Source organism: Micrasema longulum, unplaced genomic scaffold (genome assembly GCF_059751315.1).
Source record: "Micrasema longulum isolate JH-2025_06_02 unplaced genomic scaffold, ASM5975131v1 h1tg000725l, whole genome shotgun sequence".
NCBI lineage: Eukaryota > Metazoa > Arthropoda > Insecta > Trichoptera > Brachycentridae > Micrasema > Micrasema longulum.
Genome location: NW_028277921.1, coordinates 1901745 through 1922101, shown reverse-complemented (window position 1 = coordinate 1922101; position 20357 = coordinate 1901745). Strand labels below are relative to the sequence as shown.

Sequence of the window (20357 nt, the reverse complement as noted above, 5' to 3'; positions counted from 1 at the left end):
TTTGCACTTGAGCGGTAATAATGGAACAAGTCCAAAATTGTGGTTTTTGAGTTAATCCTACATCACTAAACATATTTTTAAATAACAATGGCACTAAACATGTCAGACGGACTAAGGAAATGAAATTTTTAAAACTAACATATTTATTAGTTAAAAAGCGTCTTACACTAGACAGTACGTATTAAATTTTTCATGAGTATTTTGATGCTATCTAAAGTAATTCTCCGCACAAACAGTGTGTGTCATCCTGTGCTTTTGGTATGGACAGAATGTGTAAATTTTGGATTCGTTTGACTGTGCTTGAGATGTACCTAACACTTTCAATTTTTAAGATATTATATCTTCAATACTTGCTTTGATATTGTTCTTCAAAAGTACAGTATTAAAACGTTCGCAAAACCATTTTTTGCAAAAAACATTCAAAGTTTTAAACTCTTTTTTCGATGCCTCACTATATTATATACGTAAATTACACTAATTTTCTCACTTTCGGCTGGGGTGCACTGGGAACACACTTAAACACCGTAAATGTCGGAGGTATGTAGTCTGTCAGACTAATGTTTAGAGTATGCAGAAATGTTTCTGAATGTATTTCCTATCAGCATAATATAACGTGATTTTTAAAAAGCCTTAAAAGGATTGTTTGAGTTGTGTCAATATGGGTGTGAATTACATGGATGCACATATTGTATATTCATACTTCTTTGGATATGTTTGATACGATTTGAAATATTTTGTTTGGCTCTGTAAGAGGTCAAGACACCCAATTATTATACACAGTAGCGAATTACAGCATGGGACACCTTAGTTGGAGAAGTTATATAATTTATTTTATCTTGGGTTGGGCTCGTAGAACTTGATGGGTGGCCTTTCTTCCTTTTCTGTGGTACCTGTCAGGTGTGGAGAGAGTGTCGCCGTAAGGCTCGACAATGCGAGAATTTCACCACATCTAGGAGTCTCATTTCTCCAGGTAAGATTACACAGCAATATCTTACATTTTGAACTTATTCATTTGATATATTTAACATAATAAACCTTGTGCAATTGCTAATTTGATTCTTATATCTGGAAAATCTATATTCTGGCAATATTTTTCTTCAATAAATTTTTGTATATTGAGATTGCGGGTTTTTCTTTGAATTTCCACCTGTGTTGTTGATTTAGATTTTAAACAGAGTTATTATTTATTGTGACTTTTATTTGTCTCATGTTTCCTACTCGATTGAATTGACTAGTGGTAGGGAAGTGAGAAGTATGGTCTGTCTTCTCATTCTCCTTCACAACCTATACATTAATTATTATAAGATGTATACGTAATGTTATTCTTCCCAATTCACAGCTTGTCATTATGTAATGGGTAAAATTTCGCTTTTCGGGTTCTGTGCCTACCATTGGAGTACCAGGTAAATTTTGTGGTTGTGTATTTTTTATATTTTATAAATGTGACTATTATTGCATGCATGTACTTGGTTCTGGTGTTGGTGGTTTTCATTTTAATTTCCAATCTTTAATGCCTATCGAAAAAGCATATTTTCATTAATCCGGCTATTCTGTATCAAGAAAGGACTAAATTACAGAGAATACTAAATAGCACCTTATTATATTTGTCTAATAAAATAAGGTGCGATTTAGAAAATAAATACAATTTTATACTAATACTGTACAATAAAAAATATAAGTCACTACTCACTACAAGGGAATAATTTGAGGTTTGTGCAGTCGCTAAAATTTAAGGTTCGAATCATTGCTAAAGCTTAGATTAGCTGGTGTCTGCAGGTGCTAATATTGCCCGCAAATGCTCATATAAAGGTATCTTCTTTCTAATCTATCACAGTATATATGTATAACCTTTGTCTATGATAAATGTATAATATTATGTATTTTAAATCCAGATAATAGCAATACGTAATGTTTGATTCATATGAACCAGTGACGCTGTTCCAAGAACGTAGTTTGTTTTTATTAAAATATTTTTTATTATTTTTTCATACATTTTCAAGAAACTTTGCAGTCCAATTTAATGCTCTAATTTTTGCCGCGCTGAAAATATTTTTTGTATTTAATTTCCCGTTAGGCTGAAGTTCCTCATCGACAAAACACGATTAAGAAATTACGATGAAAATTTGGTTCCGATCACTGGCGACCGTCAGATAACAAATTTTGGTTTATAAAACACACAACTGTCAGTTATCGTTAAAAACGCAGTAGCGTAGAAGGAAATTTGATAGGTTTTATTTTAAAAACTGACCTTAAGCGGATTAAAGTGTTAATCTCTCATTTAAGAAAATTTTATATTAATTTCAATTTAGTAACGGAAAGTATTTATATGTAGATACTGATTCTACCAGTAAAATAAAATTCACTTACCTTTGCCTTAGTGCCATTGGTGAGTGTGTTTTCCCTTTGAAGAGTGGTTACTGGTGCAGGAACAGAGGCTTGAGGGATGACTTGTTGTATGGGGCGAGGAGGGCGAGCTACAGCTTTCTGAAGACTTTGTCTCCGAGCACCAAGCATCAACCACACATCATCAACACGCTGCAAGACCTATTAAAGAAGTTAGTAAAAATCAGTTCCTACCCTCATTATAAAATTCACATCAGCAGCAAGCAATTAGCTACTGTTTATTTCTTTAGCATTTGGCAGAAAACAGTTTAGGGATTAAAAACATGAAAATTAGAAAAAAAACCAAATAAAATTTAGAGGTTCCGATTTAGGTCAAAATCCTACTATCCACACAGTATATATTTTTTAGTACAGTGGTTTCAAAGATTTAAATCTATGAAGAATTAAGATGAATTTTTTGAAATTTAGAGTCTAAAATATAAAAGGAGTTAATACATACGGAACAATAATCATATCACAGTTTCTACAATCTACAACCAAAAAATGTTTATTGTAGACTGTTAAAACTGTGTTTTTATGAAAATTCTTTTCTTAAACCATTTTCTATCCAAGGAAGACAAAATATATTTTACCTGTGTTACAAGTGCTTTGGTTTCTTGAGTAGCAGATTTCATAAGTGCTTCTCGAAATTCGTGCGGGGCGGTGAGACCAAAATGGTGAGCGGCTTCCACAAATGCTTCGAGATTTAATAATTCTGCTGCAGCTGATGATGTTGTGGTGCTACTAACTGCCAACATTTCAACTCCTGTAGCACACCATTGATTTGCCTAAAAATGTACAAAGATAATGCTAAATAACCTAAAATACATTTTCCAAACATTGATCAATATGTACTAAATTTAAAGTTAGAATATGAGTGGCCAAAGATAAACAAACAAAAAAAACAGCTTTACACTATTTGTACATTGGCGTGAAAAAAATATTTGGAGGTAAGATTAACAGTACTACCTTTTATATGCCAATTGAATATAAGAGAGATAAGTCACGTTGCATATTATGTAGTTATTTTAGACTAACTAAGCTGAGAATTGAATCCAGGACCATATTATGCTGTATAATAATACATATGTGAATATGTTAATTACCAGGTACACTACAAAAGGGGCTGACTTAAGATGGAGAGATTATTTTATTTAAAAATAATAATTTAGAGTTTAACATAATATTATATTCTTAAACATTACAATATGTAATTCAATATGTACTCACTTTATCTATTCTATCCATTAACTCCCTTGCTTTTGTCAACAAAAGATGTCTTTTTTGAAACTTTTCCATTAAGAGTAAATTAGTCCTTTTCAATTCTTCACATTTTGATTGAATGCTATCAATTGCACTGAGTGGGTTAAGCATTAGACATTCACCTAAAAGTTTATAAAATAATTTGTTTCAATATTTACCAGTTATTTCGAAAATAAAGGGTCATTAAAACAATATAACATTAAACAAATATTAGTTTAACTAACCAACTTGAACAATTTCATCAGCTCGTGCAAGATCTGAAATACAAATTTTCTCAAATGCTATTGTTTCTTTAATGAGAGTATCAACCCTAATTGCAGTTTCTCCAACTTCTGTCATATCACAAGCCGTTTTCATGTGGCCATCCAGGATCATCTACAATAATTCAAATTGTATAAAGTTAATCTAAAAAAAATATTATACAATATAGGATCATTTTTTAACCAAAAGTACCTACTTAATTAAACCATATTTAACAGCCGAAAAAAATGTTCCTTTTTTGAACATAATATCTTATCCGGAATGTGTCAGATAGAAGATCATTTTGTAATTAGATATCAGATAAAACTGCAGCATAAAATTATATAAGTAATGGTTTTAGACATGGTATGTAACTTTAAAAAATGCAGAAAGCCATTGTCAAGTATAGCATGGGTTACAAGCTGCTCTCATGCCTTTTGCGAGGAGCATGGTGAGACTGAATTTGGTAAAAAGATTCAAGCTATTCTGCTTTGTCCTGCATGCAATTCTCAACTGAGTGATAAATTTGATGTAGTGCAAGCAGATTTAAATCCCCCGGAAACATTTAAAACTATTATTTTAGCCGGGATGAAACCTGACACAATTATGGACATAGCCATGCGCGCTATGTCATTTTGGTCTTATCAAATAGAAGAAGAAACTAAATACCAAGAAAATATTGGCAAATATGCCCGAGAGCGAGCCAAAGGGCTAGAAGAGTTTCACAACTCAAATTTACAGAGACTAAAAGCAGAGCTACAGAGTAACAAACAAAAGATCGATAACTTGCAAACGGAATATAATAAACAAAAACGGCAAACTGAAGAATATGCTGTTACTATAGAAGAGAAAAACAGGAAAATTCAAAAGTTACAATATCAACTAGAGTCACAAAGACGGAGTTCAGTGCACTTAAATGATATTGACGAGGAAGTTCAGTTTAAAGGCAGACAAAATGTCGCTCATATTGTTACCAACCGGTTCAAGTCTCCTACACCACCAACAGCGAATTTTACATTCCAACCTCAAATGGACAATCAGAGGCAATATGGCAAGCCAGTATTTGATAAAAGGTCACCTTTCCAGCATCATAATCCAAACTTTTTATTTAATCCTGTGACTCCAACAGACTAGCAACATAATAGTCAAATCTGATTTTTAACTTTTAGCAATTAAAATATTATTTATGTAAATATTTATAAGTGAAATGATCGACAGAAGTTTACGCATAGTGGTATTTAAAGAATTTAGTGGTTTAACAAATGTGGAAGGTGTCAATTTTTATTCAAAATATAATTTATGTGAAAAACTTTAAACAAACTGATTCAATCACCAATTTATATATCACAAAAATATTTAGAATTCTTTTCCAGTAGAAAGAAACAAAAAATTACCTGCATTTCTTTAAAGTCCAATAGAAATGTTCTAAATAGTAACCAGTGATTCAATTTTGAAGAGTGCCTTTGCCAAAATTCATCAAATTGTCTTTCGGTTTCTTCCAATTGTACTAATAATCTGCAACAGTCAATTTATACATGTAACTGTCTTTATTTATTTTAAATGTAGTTTATTTTGTATTGAGAATAGATTTATAATAATATTTGTCTTAGCTGAATCTATTTGGTTTAAGATTTTGAATATAGACAGAAAAATATCCTTACAAAGCTGTTACTAAAAAAGAAAAAAATGAATAAATCATGAAATTGTGTACAATTTTTCATTGTGTTTTATCGTGCTTGTGAAAACAAAATAAAATAAATGTGACAATAATAAAATAAAATTAGTGAGAGTTGCTAACAATTTTCCCTCAGAAAACTACACGGCTCATGCCTGACTGTAGTGCACCTAGTTTATCTTCAGAAGCATCAGTGCGCAAGGATAAATATAGCATCATTGGGAAAATAAGATTTGAAGCGAGTAAGTTACTAAGTTACTATGCTTTTCCTCGGTCACTACAGGACCAATTATGGTGCACAGTCGCCTTTGCCCAGAATGATCAGGCGGGTGAACGATCATCAAGATCTTGATTATTATGGTGTAAGGATGTCTTTCTTTACAAATCAGCTAAAGAATCTGTATAGTTAGCCTATGCTTTTTACTTAATCTAAAAAATCTATCATCTGTCTTTGCTGCTTATTTCTGTTCCTTATATTTTTTTATTCCTTTGTAAAAATTTCTTTTAATTGTAATGTTTATAATGGACTTTGTCCGTAAATAAATAAATAAATAAATAAATAAATAAAAAAAAAAACTTTACACAGGAACCTTTCAACAGCGGCTATGTGGCCAATTGCATTTTCTGGCTGACTTTCTTTTTTCATCTCCCCCAATATCTGTTCTCCATGACTAGCGGCAGATAGAATTTCTTCTTTCAGAGATTCATACCTAAAATCAACCAAAACAGGTCAGTACAATTATAACTTGCAATTTACTTTATGGATCCCACGATACATACTTCGATCCCTGAGATTGCAACAGTTCGCGTGTTTGTTCTGGATCATTCCCCAAATCACAGTCTACAATGTCACGCATAAAGTAATCCAGGTGGGTTGAGACATCACGCATAAGACCAGAAAATTTTTCTAAAGCCTGTAAAAACAAGAGAATAATCACCAAAAATATTTTACGTAAATAAAGGTATTGATAATATAACAGAAAATAAAAATCAAAGTATTATTAGTAAATATATGTAAGAATTATTTTTGGTGGTTAGATTGGCATTCGAGTAAACATTGTTTTTTAAATGTTGTGTATTGTTGTATTGGCATATAGTTATTTAATAACCTTTTAACTCAAAATTATATGACAAATTATAAATGCAAAAAGAGAAAAAAATTACTTATACATTACCAAAGACAGTGCGAATGCAGACTTTTTAAATTTTAACCAGTGTGTTATTTGCGCATCTCTTTTAAACTATATTTTTACTCATAAATTGAAAAACTGATTACACAGTAGATTTGTTGTGGGTAAAGTATTATGTGGCATCTTTGCGAAAAATTAGATTGGTGAATTATAGCTCAAAACAATCAGGCTTAAGAAAAATATTATTAATTATTGTGATCTCACCAAGAATTAAACTCGGAACCCCCATGCGTGAGGCAAGTCAGTGTCTTAGGTATTAAATGATTAGGACCTTTTTTTTAAATGTTCCATAAAATCGCAATTAAATAGGTACTACAAAACAAAAAGTAAATATGTTAAATGTGAACATATATCTTTCCCAATTATTTATTATAATAAATTATTTATTATAAAACATTATCTTTATTGCCTATTTAATTATAGTTCTATGGTCTCTCAGAATTATACATATAATTAAGTCATGTATTTGATTTTTGTAAAAGCTGTTGATATTTATGTTCAAATGTTTGACAATAATCACTATGTATATGTTTATCAATTTGAAATAACAATTTTTACTTGTTGCATTTTAATTGATTTTTTATTTGAAAATGTGCAGTAATCATCTATATATAATTTTAAATATGAATTCAGTCATGTTTATGTATTGTTGTGCCATATTTTTTTGGGAATATAATTTAGTTATCATCATCACCCGCTTTATACCGCACTCCGCTGTGCTTTAAGCATTTCATTGGTATACCAAATATATATCTTAACTACATGAAGAATAGATAATGAGTTCATGGGTCAAGAACTATAAAATATTACAGGTAAAAACCACTCATAATACCTAGATGACTTAGCATACATGCAACCATACTCCAATGTTTTAATAATGATGTTAATAAAAATACAACTTTTTGGAACTATTTTCCAGAACAAAAAACATCAGATTACTTTGAAAAAGAAAAAAACAAACATTTGGAGCACAAAATTTAATAACTTTAATATACAGGTATTTTACAAGAATTTATACATTGTGTTTTTTTATTTGACTATTCAAATTTTGTCAGTAGGTCTGAAAACATATTATCTATGCTCAAAGCTAGGGAGGATCTCTGTAGGGTTGTTGAGGGAAGCAGTAATGAATTTTCAGGCGACAGATTATCATAATCATCTGTCAAATCAGGAATTGAGGATAGTGAAGAGGTTATGGTCAGAGCAGGATCATCGGAGTGTTTATTAGGAACAACATAAGGAGTTAATATGGTCGGTGTAAAGGATTCTTCGGAAAGTAATTCGGGATTCAAGGTAATCATCATCTGGGAAATAAGAAAGGAGAAGGATTAAAAATATATTTTAGAAAATAACATACATAATTCTAAAGTTCTAAAGTTACATCTAAAAAAAGTAACTTTTTTTATATCTTTTAGCAGAGAATTAAAGACATAGTAGATAACACCTATCTAAAGCCATAGAAAGCACAATGTAGATCCTAACAACAAAGCTAATACACCGGATCCTATTTTTTCAGTTATGGTTTCAAAATAAAACAGTACAAAAATGACATTTTCAACATTAATTTAACAGTGCGTAATAGTATAATTATAATATTCAGTTTTGGAATTCCCTACATCGCTTTTTCACTTACTAGGCGTAGAGAGGTAAATGTGAGGGAAGGGTGATGGTGAATAATATTTGTTACGATTTATTTCAGTATTTTGTTGTCATATTTTTATATAAATTAAGCTACAATAAATAGTTAAAAATTTCAGTTTTTTTAAATTCTGAAACCACCATTGTTATTTTTTTAGTATACTTTTCTTACATGATTTTGTTTTTACACTGCGTGGCACGTACCATCCGTGTAAAAAGAGGTTCCGGTGTACATGATATATTTCTTTGACGTTGGTAACACATATTTCTGGGTTGTTATGTCGTGTTGTAATAGCACTAATCGCTGACGTTTCGGACAGTATTACAGATTGCAGCATCCAGAAGGGCAAGCAGTACCATTGATTCACAGTATTACAATCCATAAAAACACTATATACCAGTACCCGGAAGGTCAGGAAAATTTACAGTCACAATCATATGATGTTTGGAATTCGGACAAGTTTTGAATGGAGATTGTAGCTAAATGAATAGGTACTTACTATTCTTTGTTGAATCCATTCAGAATGTGAGTAGGGCAGGTCGCCACCGAGATCAGAAGTAAGTTGGGACTTGTCTATGTAATCGTATAATTCGTCTATTGCTGAACAGACAATAACTCTAAATTTGAACTCTTCCTTGAACAGTTTGCTGCTGACTTCAGAGAGAGCTTTCTGTAGGAATCCGGCTGGTCTCAATACGTAAACAGCGTGAATTACTCCTGGAAAGTATTCCTGAAACCGAAGATTATTAAGATAATGATTAAAAGTTCATGATTCAAGAATTTCAATGTTATTGGGAAGAGTGATGATCTTAATATACTGTATTGAAAAAGATAGTGGATTATTTTAATTTTGACTAAGATCAGACTAAACAAGTTTGCAAAGATCTTAATTGTTTTAGATATAGGTATGGACCAAAATTGAGTTAAGACGATAAAAATGGGATATGAAAACAAAAACTTCACAACATTCAAAAAATATATATTCCATCAACCAAATTGGTTTGTGTTCAAGAATGTTGACATTTAAAAGTGTATCGTATGGTCTTACATAATTTAAAATGCATGGAAACGGTTTACAAATTTGATTTGATGTATGCAAAAAAAAAGAGTCATAAAACATATCGAAGATACTTACAGATATTCTAATAAGTACAGTTTTCACAGAATTCCATCGGTCTTTGCGGCGGTCAATGATTAAGTGGAAGCCCAAGTCAGCTTCTTGTAATCTGAAATAGACGACGACGGTTAATAAATAATTTTAGGATAGTCTTTTTGACTATCCTAAAATTCTTTACATTGATTGAACTGTTTTAATATCAATTAGAGACGATAAAATTTTAATTATCAGTGCAAAAAATTAAGAAAATGCATGGAATATTATAAGATACGTATATGAGGGAAGCAAACATAGAAATCTCCACCGAAAATGGAAAATTAGTTATTGATGCCAAAATAAAAAATGCATTCATAAAAACTACCTACCTAAATAATACAGTAATTCAAAACCGTCTCTAAATCTTGCAAAAACAGATTTAAATTATACTACTTGACACCGCAAACTTAGCATTCTCTTATTTTTTTCGCAAATATCTCAGTAACTCCTTCAATGGAGATTTCTAAGTTGCTTCTAATACCCCTCATATAACTGTCAAAATCATCCATTCATAGAAGTATTTTTAGCACTCTCTCTCCAAAAATGTTTAAACTATGGTATTTTCTATTTGTAGCTTTTTATCTAGAAAACCAGTCTTAACCAGTTTATGAAAGGGAATAAATCATTCATATTTATTTTTATGATAAACTAAAATAATTTGTAGGTAGGTACACTCTATTAATTTAAATATTCATAAAATTCTTGTTATGAATAGCACAGATGTTATAATACAATATTTATAATTATTCTTTATTTTACATACATTTGCAAAAACTTAACACATTCTCAAAACTACGTAACTAAGTAATAAATACTAAACTAAGTAATAAATACTAAACTAAGTAATAAAATTTACAAAAAAAACACATTTAACCGGAATTTGGATGACAAAAATCAATGAAACACAACCTGCTAATTATTTTATATTAAATTTAATACATAGCAGAAAGGTAGAATGATAAGTGAAAGAATGTCTATGGAGAACCGGGTATCGTGACCACTGTGAAAATGAGGAACTTCAGCTTTATCGGAAATTTGATACAATAAATGTTTTCTTGCGCCCGGTAAAAATTGGAGCATTAAATTGTGCAGCAAAGTTTCTTGAAAATGTATTTCAAAAAAAAAATTTCAAAAAAAAATATGTATATATTTTCAAAAAAACGAACTACTTTGAACGACGTCACTAATTCATATGAATTAACCAATAATATGAGCATTATGGAAGATTTTCGGTATGCTCACCGTCAACGTACCAATGGGCAGAACTCATCGAAAATAAGCAAAAGAGAACCTCTGACATCACACATGGAGTTTTTTCAGAAATACAAAACTTGATAATACAGTATATAATATTTTTTTTGGGTTAGCTTAATAGTCTATTAACAAATAAAAAACACTGAACTTCCTTATTAACCGTACACTTCCATGAAATAACTTCAAAGGCACCCACAGATTGGATTGTATCAGCTTCCCCTATATTAGACCAAAAAGGAGACTAAGCAGACGATAAAGCAACAATGTGTAAAGAGAGTCGAATAGAAGACTGTGAATAATGTTACTGTTGAGAAAGGCATTGTCTCTAAATTATGTGATGCTGCCACACGGTGGAGATGGAGAAGATTCATATACCTACATTTAACATATTACCAAAAATTCATACATTTTAAATAATAAAACATAAAAATCAAATTATTCTCCACTGAATTAATAAATTATGCTAACCAGTTTAAGGTTAACTGATGCATCTTCGGGACATACGTAACTCAGTGAAAATTATGTTAATATAACATTACACATTTTGTCAGTGCCCAAGCGGATGAAGAATTCAGCTCCGTGAGTAAACCAGAACCCTGGATGAGCATTTTCGATTCGATGGCTTCTCTCAGGTAAAAAACCTGACAAAAGAAATTGAGTGGAGATAAATCCGCCTCGAAGTGTAGTGGTTGGCATGTGTGCCTACGATGCTTGAGTTCCTGGGTTTGATTCCTGGGAAAGTGGACATTAAATATTGATTTAAAAGGTGGTTTTACACTGCAATATTTCACTGGTGGCAACTTGTGTGTCCGAGATGAAGATACCTTAAGATAGTGTTGAGAGGGAAAGTCTGGCATTCGGCTTGAATATCAACTAAAGTAAGACCAAACTAATGGTGATTGATAGAGCCAATAAACTTCCTTCATCAAACATACTAAATCATCTTAAAAATTATTTGGGCTCAAACATCAGTGACACCGGTGGTGGTGACAAAGAAATTAAAAGGCAGATTGCTATGGCTAAAGGTGCAATGGGTAGACTTGTTAAGATATGGAATTATCGAAGCATTACCAAAAATACGAAGGTTCGTCTTGGAAAAACTCAGATTTTTTCCATAATCCTATACAGAGAAAGAACTTGGAAATTAAGAGAGTCCGAGAGTTAAAAGATTGATGACTTTGAAATGTGGTGCTGGAGAAGAATGCTTCGGATTCCATGGACAGCGTATTAGCGCGTTCATACTGAATGAATTAAATATTGGGAACCGACTGTCAACTATATGTTACAGGCAAATCCTTCTATATTTTGGATACATCGACAGGAGAGAACCAGACAGCCTCGAAAAGCTCTTTGAGATAGGCAGAGTGGAGGGAAGAAGATCCAGAGGTCGCTCACCTACCCGATGGAGCGACTTAATTAAATCCACGCTGGGGTCTTCAGCGACTGATGCTCTTCACTCTGCCCAGAACAGGACTAACTGGAGGCAGACCACAAAAACAATGATCAAGTGCAGCCGCCATCCTCAGTCATGAAGGAAAGGACAAGAGAAACATTTAATTTTTCCTGGAGCAGCACCTGAAGCGTAAGACTGATCACCTTACTTTCATATAACATATCTTATTTGTTCTATTATGATATCTACCAGTCAGGACAGGGGAGTTGAGACGGAACTTACGAAGGAACAGAGGTCAGGTACAACAGTAGTCTTTGGTACTCGTGGGGTGCCAGCTGGTGAAAGTTGGAGTGGTCAGGGAAGGTGATTAGGGGGCACGCGTCCTTGGAGCGGCCCCCAGTGAGCAGAGCGTACTGCGGCAGTAGGAGCTCTGCCACCCCTCGGCCCTCGCTGGCTCCGCCCTCCACACTGGACGTGTCCCCCTCTGTATCTAAAATGAAAAAAAAAGATGTCAAATTTTGTTTAAAATAAAATAGCATTTTTACCATTCTTTCTTTTACCTATCACTAGCCAAGAAGTGATAGGATATTTATTTTCAAACTATTTTCATGTTATGTTTTTATATTGGTCAGTGTCCAAATGGATGATTAATACAGTTTCGTGTGTGAAATAGAACCAGAACCCTGGACAAGTGTATTCGAGTTGATGACTACTCTCAGGTAAAAATCCTGAAAAAGGAAATCGAGTGCAGATAGGTCAGCCTCGTATTTAAGTGATTGGCGCGTTTGCCTGCCATGGTTGAGATCCCAGGTTCGATTCCTGGCAGAGTGGATGTGAAATATTGTTTTTAAAGTTGGCTATACGCTGCAATATTTCACTCTTCCTGGACTTGCACCTGAAGTGTAAGACTGATCACCGTACCTTCCATTTAACAAAAATGATCAAGATACGCTGCAATTGGAATACCAATGCAACACTATCTTCATCAGTACATATTGAGACAGTCAGTATTAAGTAAAATCGGTACTTATGTATAAAAATGTGCATATTTGTAAGAAAATAAAAAGTATCTTCATCGGTAACCAGTAATTTATTTATTTATTTTACAGTTTTATAATGTACAGAGGTTCATTGTTTCAGGTCCCGATTAGTAACATAACTCTTGTGTTTAAGCAGGACCTTCTTTGTTACATGTGTTTTTTCATTAAATGATGCTTAACCAATTCAATTCAATAAAAATATTATTGAAAAATATATTAGAAAACATACCAATAATACTCGTATTAAAAATTGAAGCATATATATAAATTACAAAATATACCATTAATAATGTTTTTAAAAACATTATTATAAATACTAATAATAATGATAATAAAACAACTGAAACTAATATAAATTACAAAACATTGAAAAAAAGAAAAGATATTGGAAAATTAAAACAGACACAATTTTTAGTCATAGAAACAATTAAGAGGATATAAAAAGGTCTACTTTTTATCTACATGCTCATTATTTTTTAAATATATTCTAGTCTAAAAAAATGTTTACATTAAATTTTTTATCGAGAAAACTTAATTTTACTCTGTAGATAAAATTAAAAATAAATGGGCCCTTAGCCTGTTTTTTATAAAATAGTTCAAAATATATTTATTTATTTATTTATTAATGAAATCATACAGTCTTTATATAAAACAAGGAACAAATTAACAATTTTAAAAAGTAAGACCAATTACAGATTTCACACTAATGAATGCAGGAGGAGAGGGGAAAAATTATTTAATTCTAAAAAAGTAAAAATAAAAATATTACATAAAAAGTTCATAAAAAGGAGAAGACATTGTAAAGCTACTTTACTTTCCTCCCTCTCTCTCTGCTTCCATGAACATTTCAATTTAATTGTAAAAAAAATCATAACTAACGATGCAGGTAGTAGATGTAGGTATGTATAAATTAAGAGTTGAAATCATATATATATATATATATATATATATATATATATATATATATATATATATATATATATATATATATATATGTGTAATACAAATGTATGTACATTAACAAATATAGGTGAGTATAATATGATATAAAATAAAAAAAACCCTTTTAATTCAAAGAGACAAAGAACCATTTAGAGAGGGAAATACAGAAGTCTAGGCATTAACAGTACTTATGGACCTGTCATTAGCATTTACTTCACAAAATCCAACAAATTATTTGCATAAATGCATTATGTTAGGAAAAAATAAATTGCTTCATATAAATTTGAATTCAGTTCAATATTTATTTTGTAAAGCATCCTTGAGGATTACGAAATTGCACTATAAAAGTTATTCATAATAATACAAAGATGGGAGAAATTGAGAAATATAGATGTTCAAACGTTGGAAAAATTGTAAATATTACACAATTTGTAAAATGATCACTTAAATCGGACAATGACAATGACAATCCCAAATTACATAATAATAAATGTTGTCTATAAATAATATTAGGTAGCATTAAATATCCAATTTAGGCTCAACGCGAGCTATGTATTATGACAATAACTACTGTAATCTATCCATTTATATAAATAAATTCAGTTTGTATGTACAGGATGGCCAAAAAATTTACGTAAAAAAATATACAGTGGGTAGAAAACCTCAAGGGCTGTAAAAAAGGATAAATGTTTAAAATAAATTGTGAACCGTTTCTGATATAAATATATATATATATATATATATTTTTTTTTTTATGATAAATATTTACTTTTACAAACAAAAATTTCTTCGTATGTTGAATATAAAGTAAGTATATTATCGAAGAAAAAATATAACAGGTCTAGGTTCAATCAGAAATATTATTAAAAGCATATTTTTTATGGAATAATAGTGTTTTTTAAAATATTTTTTTAATAAAAGAGAAATATTGGCGTTCTTATATTTTACCAAAATATTTTAATTTTGGTGACCATTTTCAACGAGTTATAAATAACTCACTATCAGAAAATGGAAATCAAGTTGGGGTAGAGTGGGGTTCGAACCTCGGACCTCTGATCCGTGAGTCCGCAATACTAGCAACGGGACCACAACCCGATTCTCAACAATTTATCGGAGACGCCGACACTGATTTTTTAAAAACATCTGGTGTAACGGTATTTAAAAAACTTTAAGACTAAATAATTTTTAGAATAATACTAAAAAACAAACCACTTCTGAAAAAAAAAAATTTGAAAAAGTAAATATTTACTCCAAAAAAAATAATTCAGACAGTAGCGAAATCAACTAAAAAAAATATATCTTAAAAACTGTTTAAAATTTATTTATAACATTTCCCCTTTTTTGTAAAAAGCCAGCCTTTGGGGTGTTCTACCCCCTGCATTTTTCGGCAAGTATTCGGCCACCTGTATTATGTATAAAGGCTGGGTACATTGTGCCGATGTAGGTAAACATCAAAATAGGATTTGTGATTATGCGGATTACGGTCAATGGCCAATCCTGTACGCGATTTCAAACTAAGCGGTTTTACATTGTGTGATGTAGGCAGGTTAATCCGCACTTCACCAGAATCGCGGATCTACGGTCGCTCAATTAATTATCCATATCACAATATGCAGGAGTCTACGCCTATGTCCACACAAGGTTAGGCAAATACAATAGGGACAGATCATGTTGCATTGTGCTCTATGAAGTCACCCACAGGATGGCGGACAAAGCGTCATGAAGATAAAAAGGACAATCAATTTTATCATCACAATAATCACTCAAAAATATTTCGAGCAAGCCTATAAAGACACATACCGGAATTAACACCCTAGGGAGTTTATCAAGATTGATAGATAAAATAGATCTAAAAAAAGTAGACACAAAAAAATATTATATGAAAACGATGATTCTAGGTTTACTGGTTAATTAGTTTGCTGCACCCTATCATATCATTCCCTTTCCGCACCTAATGGTGCATAAGATGCGTCGGTACACCAATCGCAGCAAGTAAGAGGATTAGTCTTACACTTCAGGTGAAATATTCTAGAGTAAAAACACTCTTTTGAATAAATATTTTATGTCAACCATGCTGGGAATCGAACCCGAGACCTCTTGCACGGTAGGGAAACGCGCTGACCATTTAACACGAGGCGGCCTTATTTTAATCATTAATGATGTTTAAACATGAAAACATTTTTTATTGCATACATTATATAAACCTACATTTAAAAAATAATCGTAAAACGCATATTTATCGAACCAATAACGGAATTACACGCATAAAATAACGGTTGTTTAAAAAATATATATATTAAAAAAATATGTGATAAGTGAGTAAAATGACAAATTACGGACATTACAATATAATGCTTGTATGGGTAACAAAAACATAACATTTAGGAATATCATGACGTGTGGTATAAAGCATAACACAGTTTTATAAATTTTATGGTGTTGGCAACAGGTCCAAAAAAGGACGACCAACGTCATTTAAATGGCTCGTTATTCTTTTAAAAGTAAATAGAGTACGTATTAAAAATCATTAAATATATTTACTGAATGGGTGGTTAACTTGTAGACCGCATATTATTTATAAAATAGCAATATACAGGTTCTACTATATTTATGATTCGCGTGACGGTCGTTTCGCCTTACAAGGGCATTATCAAACCTAAGGCGAAACGGCCGACACGCGAAGTGATAAATATATTTATAAGTTGAACAAAAGTATTTTTACTTCAAATAAAAACTTATCTTCTTACGAACGGTAAAATTTGATACAATATAAAAAAGAGAATAAAATTTAACTTTCAATACAGGAATGCCCCTTTCTAATAAAAGTTATTATGGATGTACGAACACTGCAGAGTCTATAGCAAGTTCACATTCATACCGAGGACTAGCGATTAAAAAAATGAAATAAATAAAAAATAGATGATAAAGTCCAATATGAAATTTGAGACGGTAATTGTTGATATTATGGAAAAGAAGACCTAAAGGGAATATTAATCATATTTATTCAATTTCGAATAAATAAAAAAAAACATTAAAAAAAAACAGATATCATAAACATAAAAGAAACCGTATACCTACTCAAAAAAAAAATTACAAATAGAAAAAGAAATTGGAAGTCAAGACATTTACAGGCCTTATTATCTGTCGTTGTTGACAACATTCGTCAATATTGATAAAATGTACAGCAAATTAAATCTACAATATATTTACAAAGATTTAGGCTTACAAAAAACATTGTAAAATAAATATAAATAGTTTATAAATATATGACCTATTATTTTTGGACGTAAATGTATATTATTTTAAGTAGAAAACGTCTACTCCGAAGCATAATATTATATTGAAGACATGATTGCATTTATAACTGAAATACTCGTAGTATTCATTAAGAGATAAAATAATACACTAAGCTAGCGGAAATAATTGATTGGAGTGCATGAAATCAGTTTCCTTTTATTTTACCGTTGCGTGGGTATAATAAATGAATCGATGTGTTGTTATATACGCATTAAATCTCAGTTATTGTTTATATTAACAGTGTATGCAGCAAACCGCTAGCTAGAACTGGAGTTTTTAAAGTGATATTAGGATGCACCCGAGGAGATTCACACGGATCGTCAGAACACGCGATCTTATAATCTCGGAGCCGGGTTGGTCGGCTGGTCATAAGGAGAAGTTTAAGTTAACGGGATTGAAAGCAAAACCATTCCGCAAAATAAAACATTTTAGGTTGAAGCTTCAAACGCCAGAGTTTTTAAAAACCTACGTGCTATCACTGCTGTCTCAAAAGCAGAGCTGGGCCCCGATTACAATAGGAAGTTAACAGAGTTATCTTCGACTGTCTATAAAAAAAACAAATTTGTGTACAAAAATGAGTATATTTGTATAAACATTTAAAGTATCTTCGTCGGTAACCTATAATTGAACATGTTTAGAAGAAAAAATAGTGTGCATATTCTGCTTTTCATACAGAAAACTTAATTTTACTTTATAGATAAAATTGACGATAAATGTTAATTTCCCATCGTAAATCGGGGCCCTGGGTACGTATTCTGATGGGAAGTTAAAATTTATCTTTAATTTTATCTACAAAGTAAAATTAAGTTTTTTGTGTGAAAAAATTTCTTTTTTTTTTTAAACATGTTCAACTACCGGTTACCGGCGAAGATATTTTTATTTTTCATTCAAATATACACACCTTCGTACATAAATATCGATATTAGTTTATACCGTCTCTATATATACCGATTATGAACGGCTATCTTCATCGGTATATACAGATAAGGTATAAACTAATATCGATATTTACAATGGAAAGTTAACATTTATCTTCAATTTTATCTACAAAGTAAAATTAAGTTTTCTGTATAAAAAGCAGAATATGCATACAATTTTTTCTTCTAAACATGTTCAATTATAGGTTATCGACGAAGATACTTTAAACTTTCTTGCAAATATACTAATTTTCGTACACAATTATCGGTTTTTCTTTATAGACTCCGTTAACTTCCCATTTTAATCGGGGCTCTGATGCGGAAATTTCAATGTTAGTTTATGAGGGAAATATTATGAGGTCAGTAAAAATAGAGAAGGGGTGGAGAGTAGCAGTAATTAATAAGAAAATGCGTAAGATGTTTCGATCTTCTTTAAAGTGCGATTTCCGGATTATTGTTTATTTATTATATTTTAACTTGTAAATTTATGTCAATTATTTAATTTTTTAACTAATTATTTTACCTGTAAATTTATTTTAACTACTTAACTAATTACTTGTTTGACATGTCAATTATTTTACTGTTTAACTCAATCACGTGTTGCACGAAAGTATGTGGAGTGGTCAGATTAGTCTACAGGTACCACCAGTCTAGGGACAATGCCTAAGGTTCAAATCTCGCTCTATAACAACTCGTTTCCCATTTTCCAGCACGGTTTTTTTATGACTAAAAGAATATTGAAATATTTAGGTTAGTCATAAGAACGCAAAATTCCTTTTTTAAAGAAAATAATATGTGTGTATATACTCAATATATTGATGACAAAAAATGGTAGTGATAAATTTCTTAATCGTGTCTTTTAATTTCTTCGTAAGTTTCTTATTTATTAATAAATAATAATGTTTCATTTTATAAATAAATATTTGCGTTCCCGCGATTTATTTATTTATTTTATTTATTTACATTGTTTACGTTTGTAACATTTTTTATTACATAATATAATATACCACTTTATTTATAAAAACAAAAACATCCCACGGCCATTTATGTAATTATTCATTTTTCGTCATAAAAAACCGTGTTAGAAATTGGGAAACAAGTTATGGTAGAATGGGGTACGAACCTCGGGCCTCATGATCCGGAGTCCGCGACTACCCACGGGACCACAATTACGATATGCTATAATGAGGAAGTTCGGTGATTTAAAAGAAAATATTTGTTGATAGACTATAGAACAAAATCAAATTTGTTTTTGTTAAATTTTATGCATCGTTTTATCATCGCAATGATTTGATGTTTTTTAATTTTTAAATTACTCCGTCGGTGACGTCACGAGTTGTAGTCGGTCAGTTGAGCTGACATTTAAAAAGAGAACCCCGTATGTATGGAAACGCGTTAAAGATGGCTTTCCGGAAACCGGAAATCAATAATATCACAACACATAATTTATTGGCTATTTCTAAACGACTGTTGACCAGAATCTATGACGTTTTAAAATTGTTCATTATCAAAACGTATTTTTATTGACTGTTTTATAAATTTTCGAGAAACTTCGCCGCAAATGCTCTAATTTTTGGCGCGTGTAAAAAAACACTTTAATATCAAATTTCCCGTAGCACTGAACTTCATTACTGTACAAGTTTAGCGTGAAGCGTAATATTTTAAGCACATCGAGGTGTTCAGAGATAAAATTGATCGAATTCCCTTTGCTTAACCATGTTTAATTTTGCCCTTAGCGAGACGCAAGATGGTAAGTGAAGTCACGTGTAATATGTATTTTACTAGGCGATGCGGAAACTGTGGTGAAGGTCAAGGAAATGCGACTCGGGAAATTGGAACACAGTCACGCCGGTACAGATGGTGGGAGACACATGGGAATTCGGAATACAATATAATTGACCATTTTGTGTATTCAGCTAAAGACAAAAACATCCACGCTTTAGATTTGGCTAAGATTTTTTTCGCGATAATG

General features: G+C 31.3%; 2 protein-coding genes across 7 annotated transcripts in view; one reads left to right on the top strand and one right to left on the bottom strand.

Moving 5' to 3' along the window:
- LOC148279417 (guanine nucleotide exchange factor DBS-like) overlaps positions 1 to 20357 on the bottom strand; it is a 177803-nt gene that overhangs the window by 93160 nt on the left and 64286 nt on the right. For all 6 annotated transcript variants that reach the window (XR_015822887.1, XR_015822888.1, XM_088229989.1 and 3 more), the window contains exons 2-11: positions 12472 to 12679; positions 9525 to 9615; positions 8889 to 9119; positions 6341 to 6474; positions 6151 to 6270; positions 5280 to 5400; positions 3870 to 4020; positions 3613 to 3767; positions 2976 to 3170; positions 2368 to 2544 (exon numbers count right to left, since the gene is read on the bottom strand). Coding sequence is in view for 4 of the 6 variants with exons in the window: in XM_088229989.1 (XP_088086115.1) it covers positions 2368 to 2544; positions 2976 to 3170; positions 3613 to 3767; positions 3870 to 4020; positions 5280 to 5400; positions 6151 to 6270; positions 6341 to 6474; positions 8889 to 9119; positions 9525 to 9615; positions 12472 to 12679 (1583 nt within the window). In the remaining 2 variants the exon portion in view is untranslated. The remainder of the gene's footprint in view (positions 1 to 2367; positions 2545 to 2975; positions 3171 to 3612; positions 3768 to 3869; positions 4021 to 5279; positions 5401 to 6150; positions 6271 to 6340; positions 6475 to 8888; positions 9120 to 9524; positions 9616 to 12471; positions 12680 to 20357) is intronic.
- On the top strand, positions 4164 to 5600 carry LOC148279421 (E3 ubiquitin-protein ligase CCNB1IP1-like). Its single transcript, XM_088230002.1, has one exon. It carries the CDS (start codon positions 4237 to 4239, stop codon positions 5017 to 5019), a length of 783 nt encoding a protein of 260 aa, XP_088086128.1. The 5' UTR covers positions 4164 to 4236; the 3' UTR covers positions 5020 to 5600.

What these genes read in the sequence shown, in the direction of transcription:
- LOC148279421 (XM_088230002.1), top strand. Translation starts at nt 4,237, where the DNA reads ATGGTTTTAGACATGGTATGTAACTTTAAAAAATGCAGAAAGCCATTG.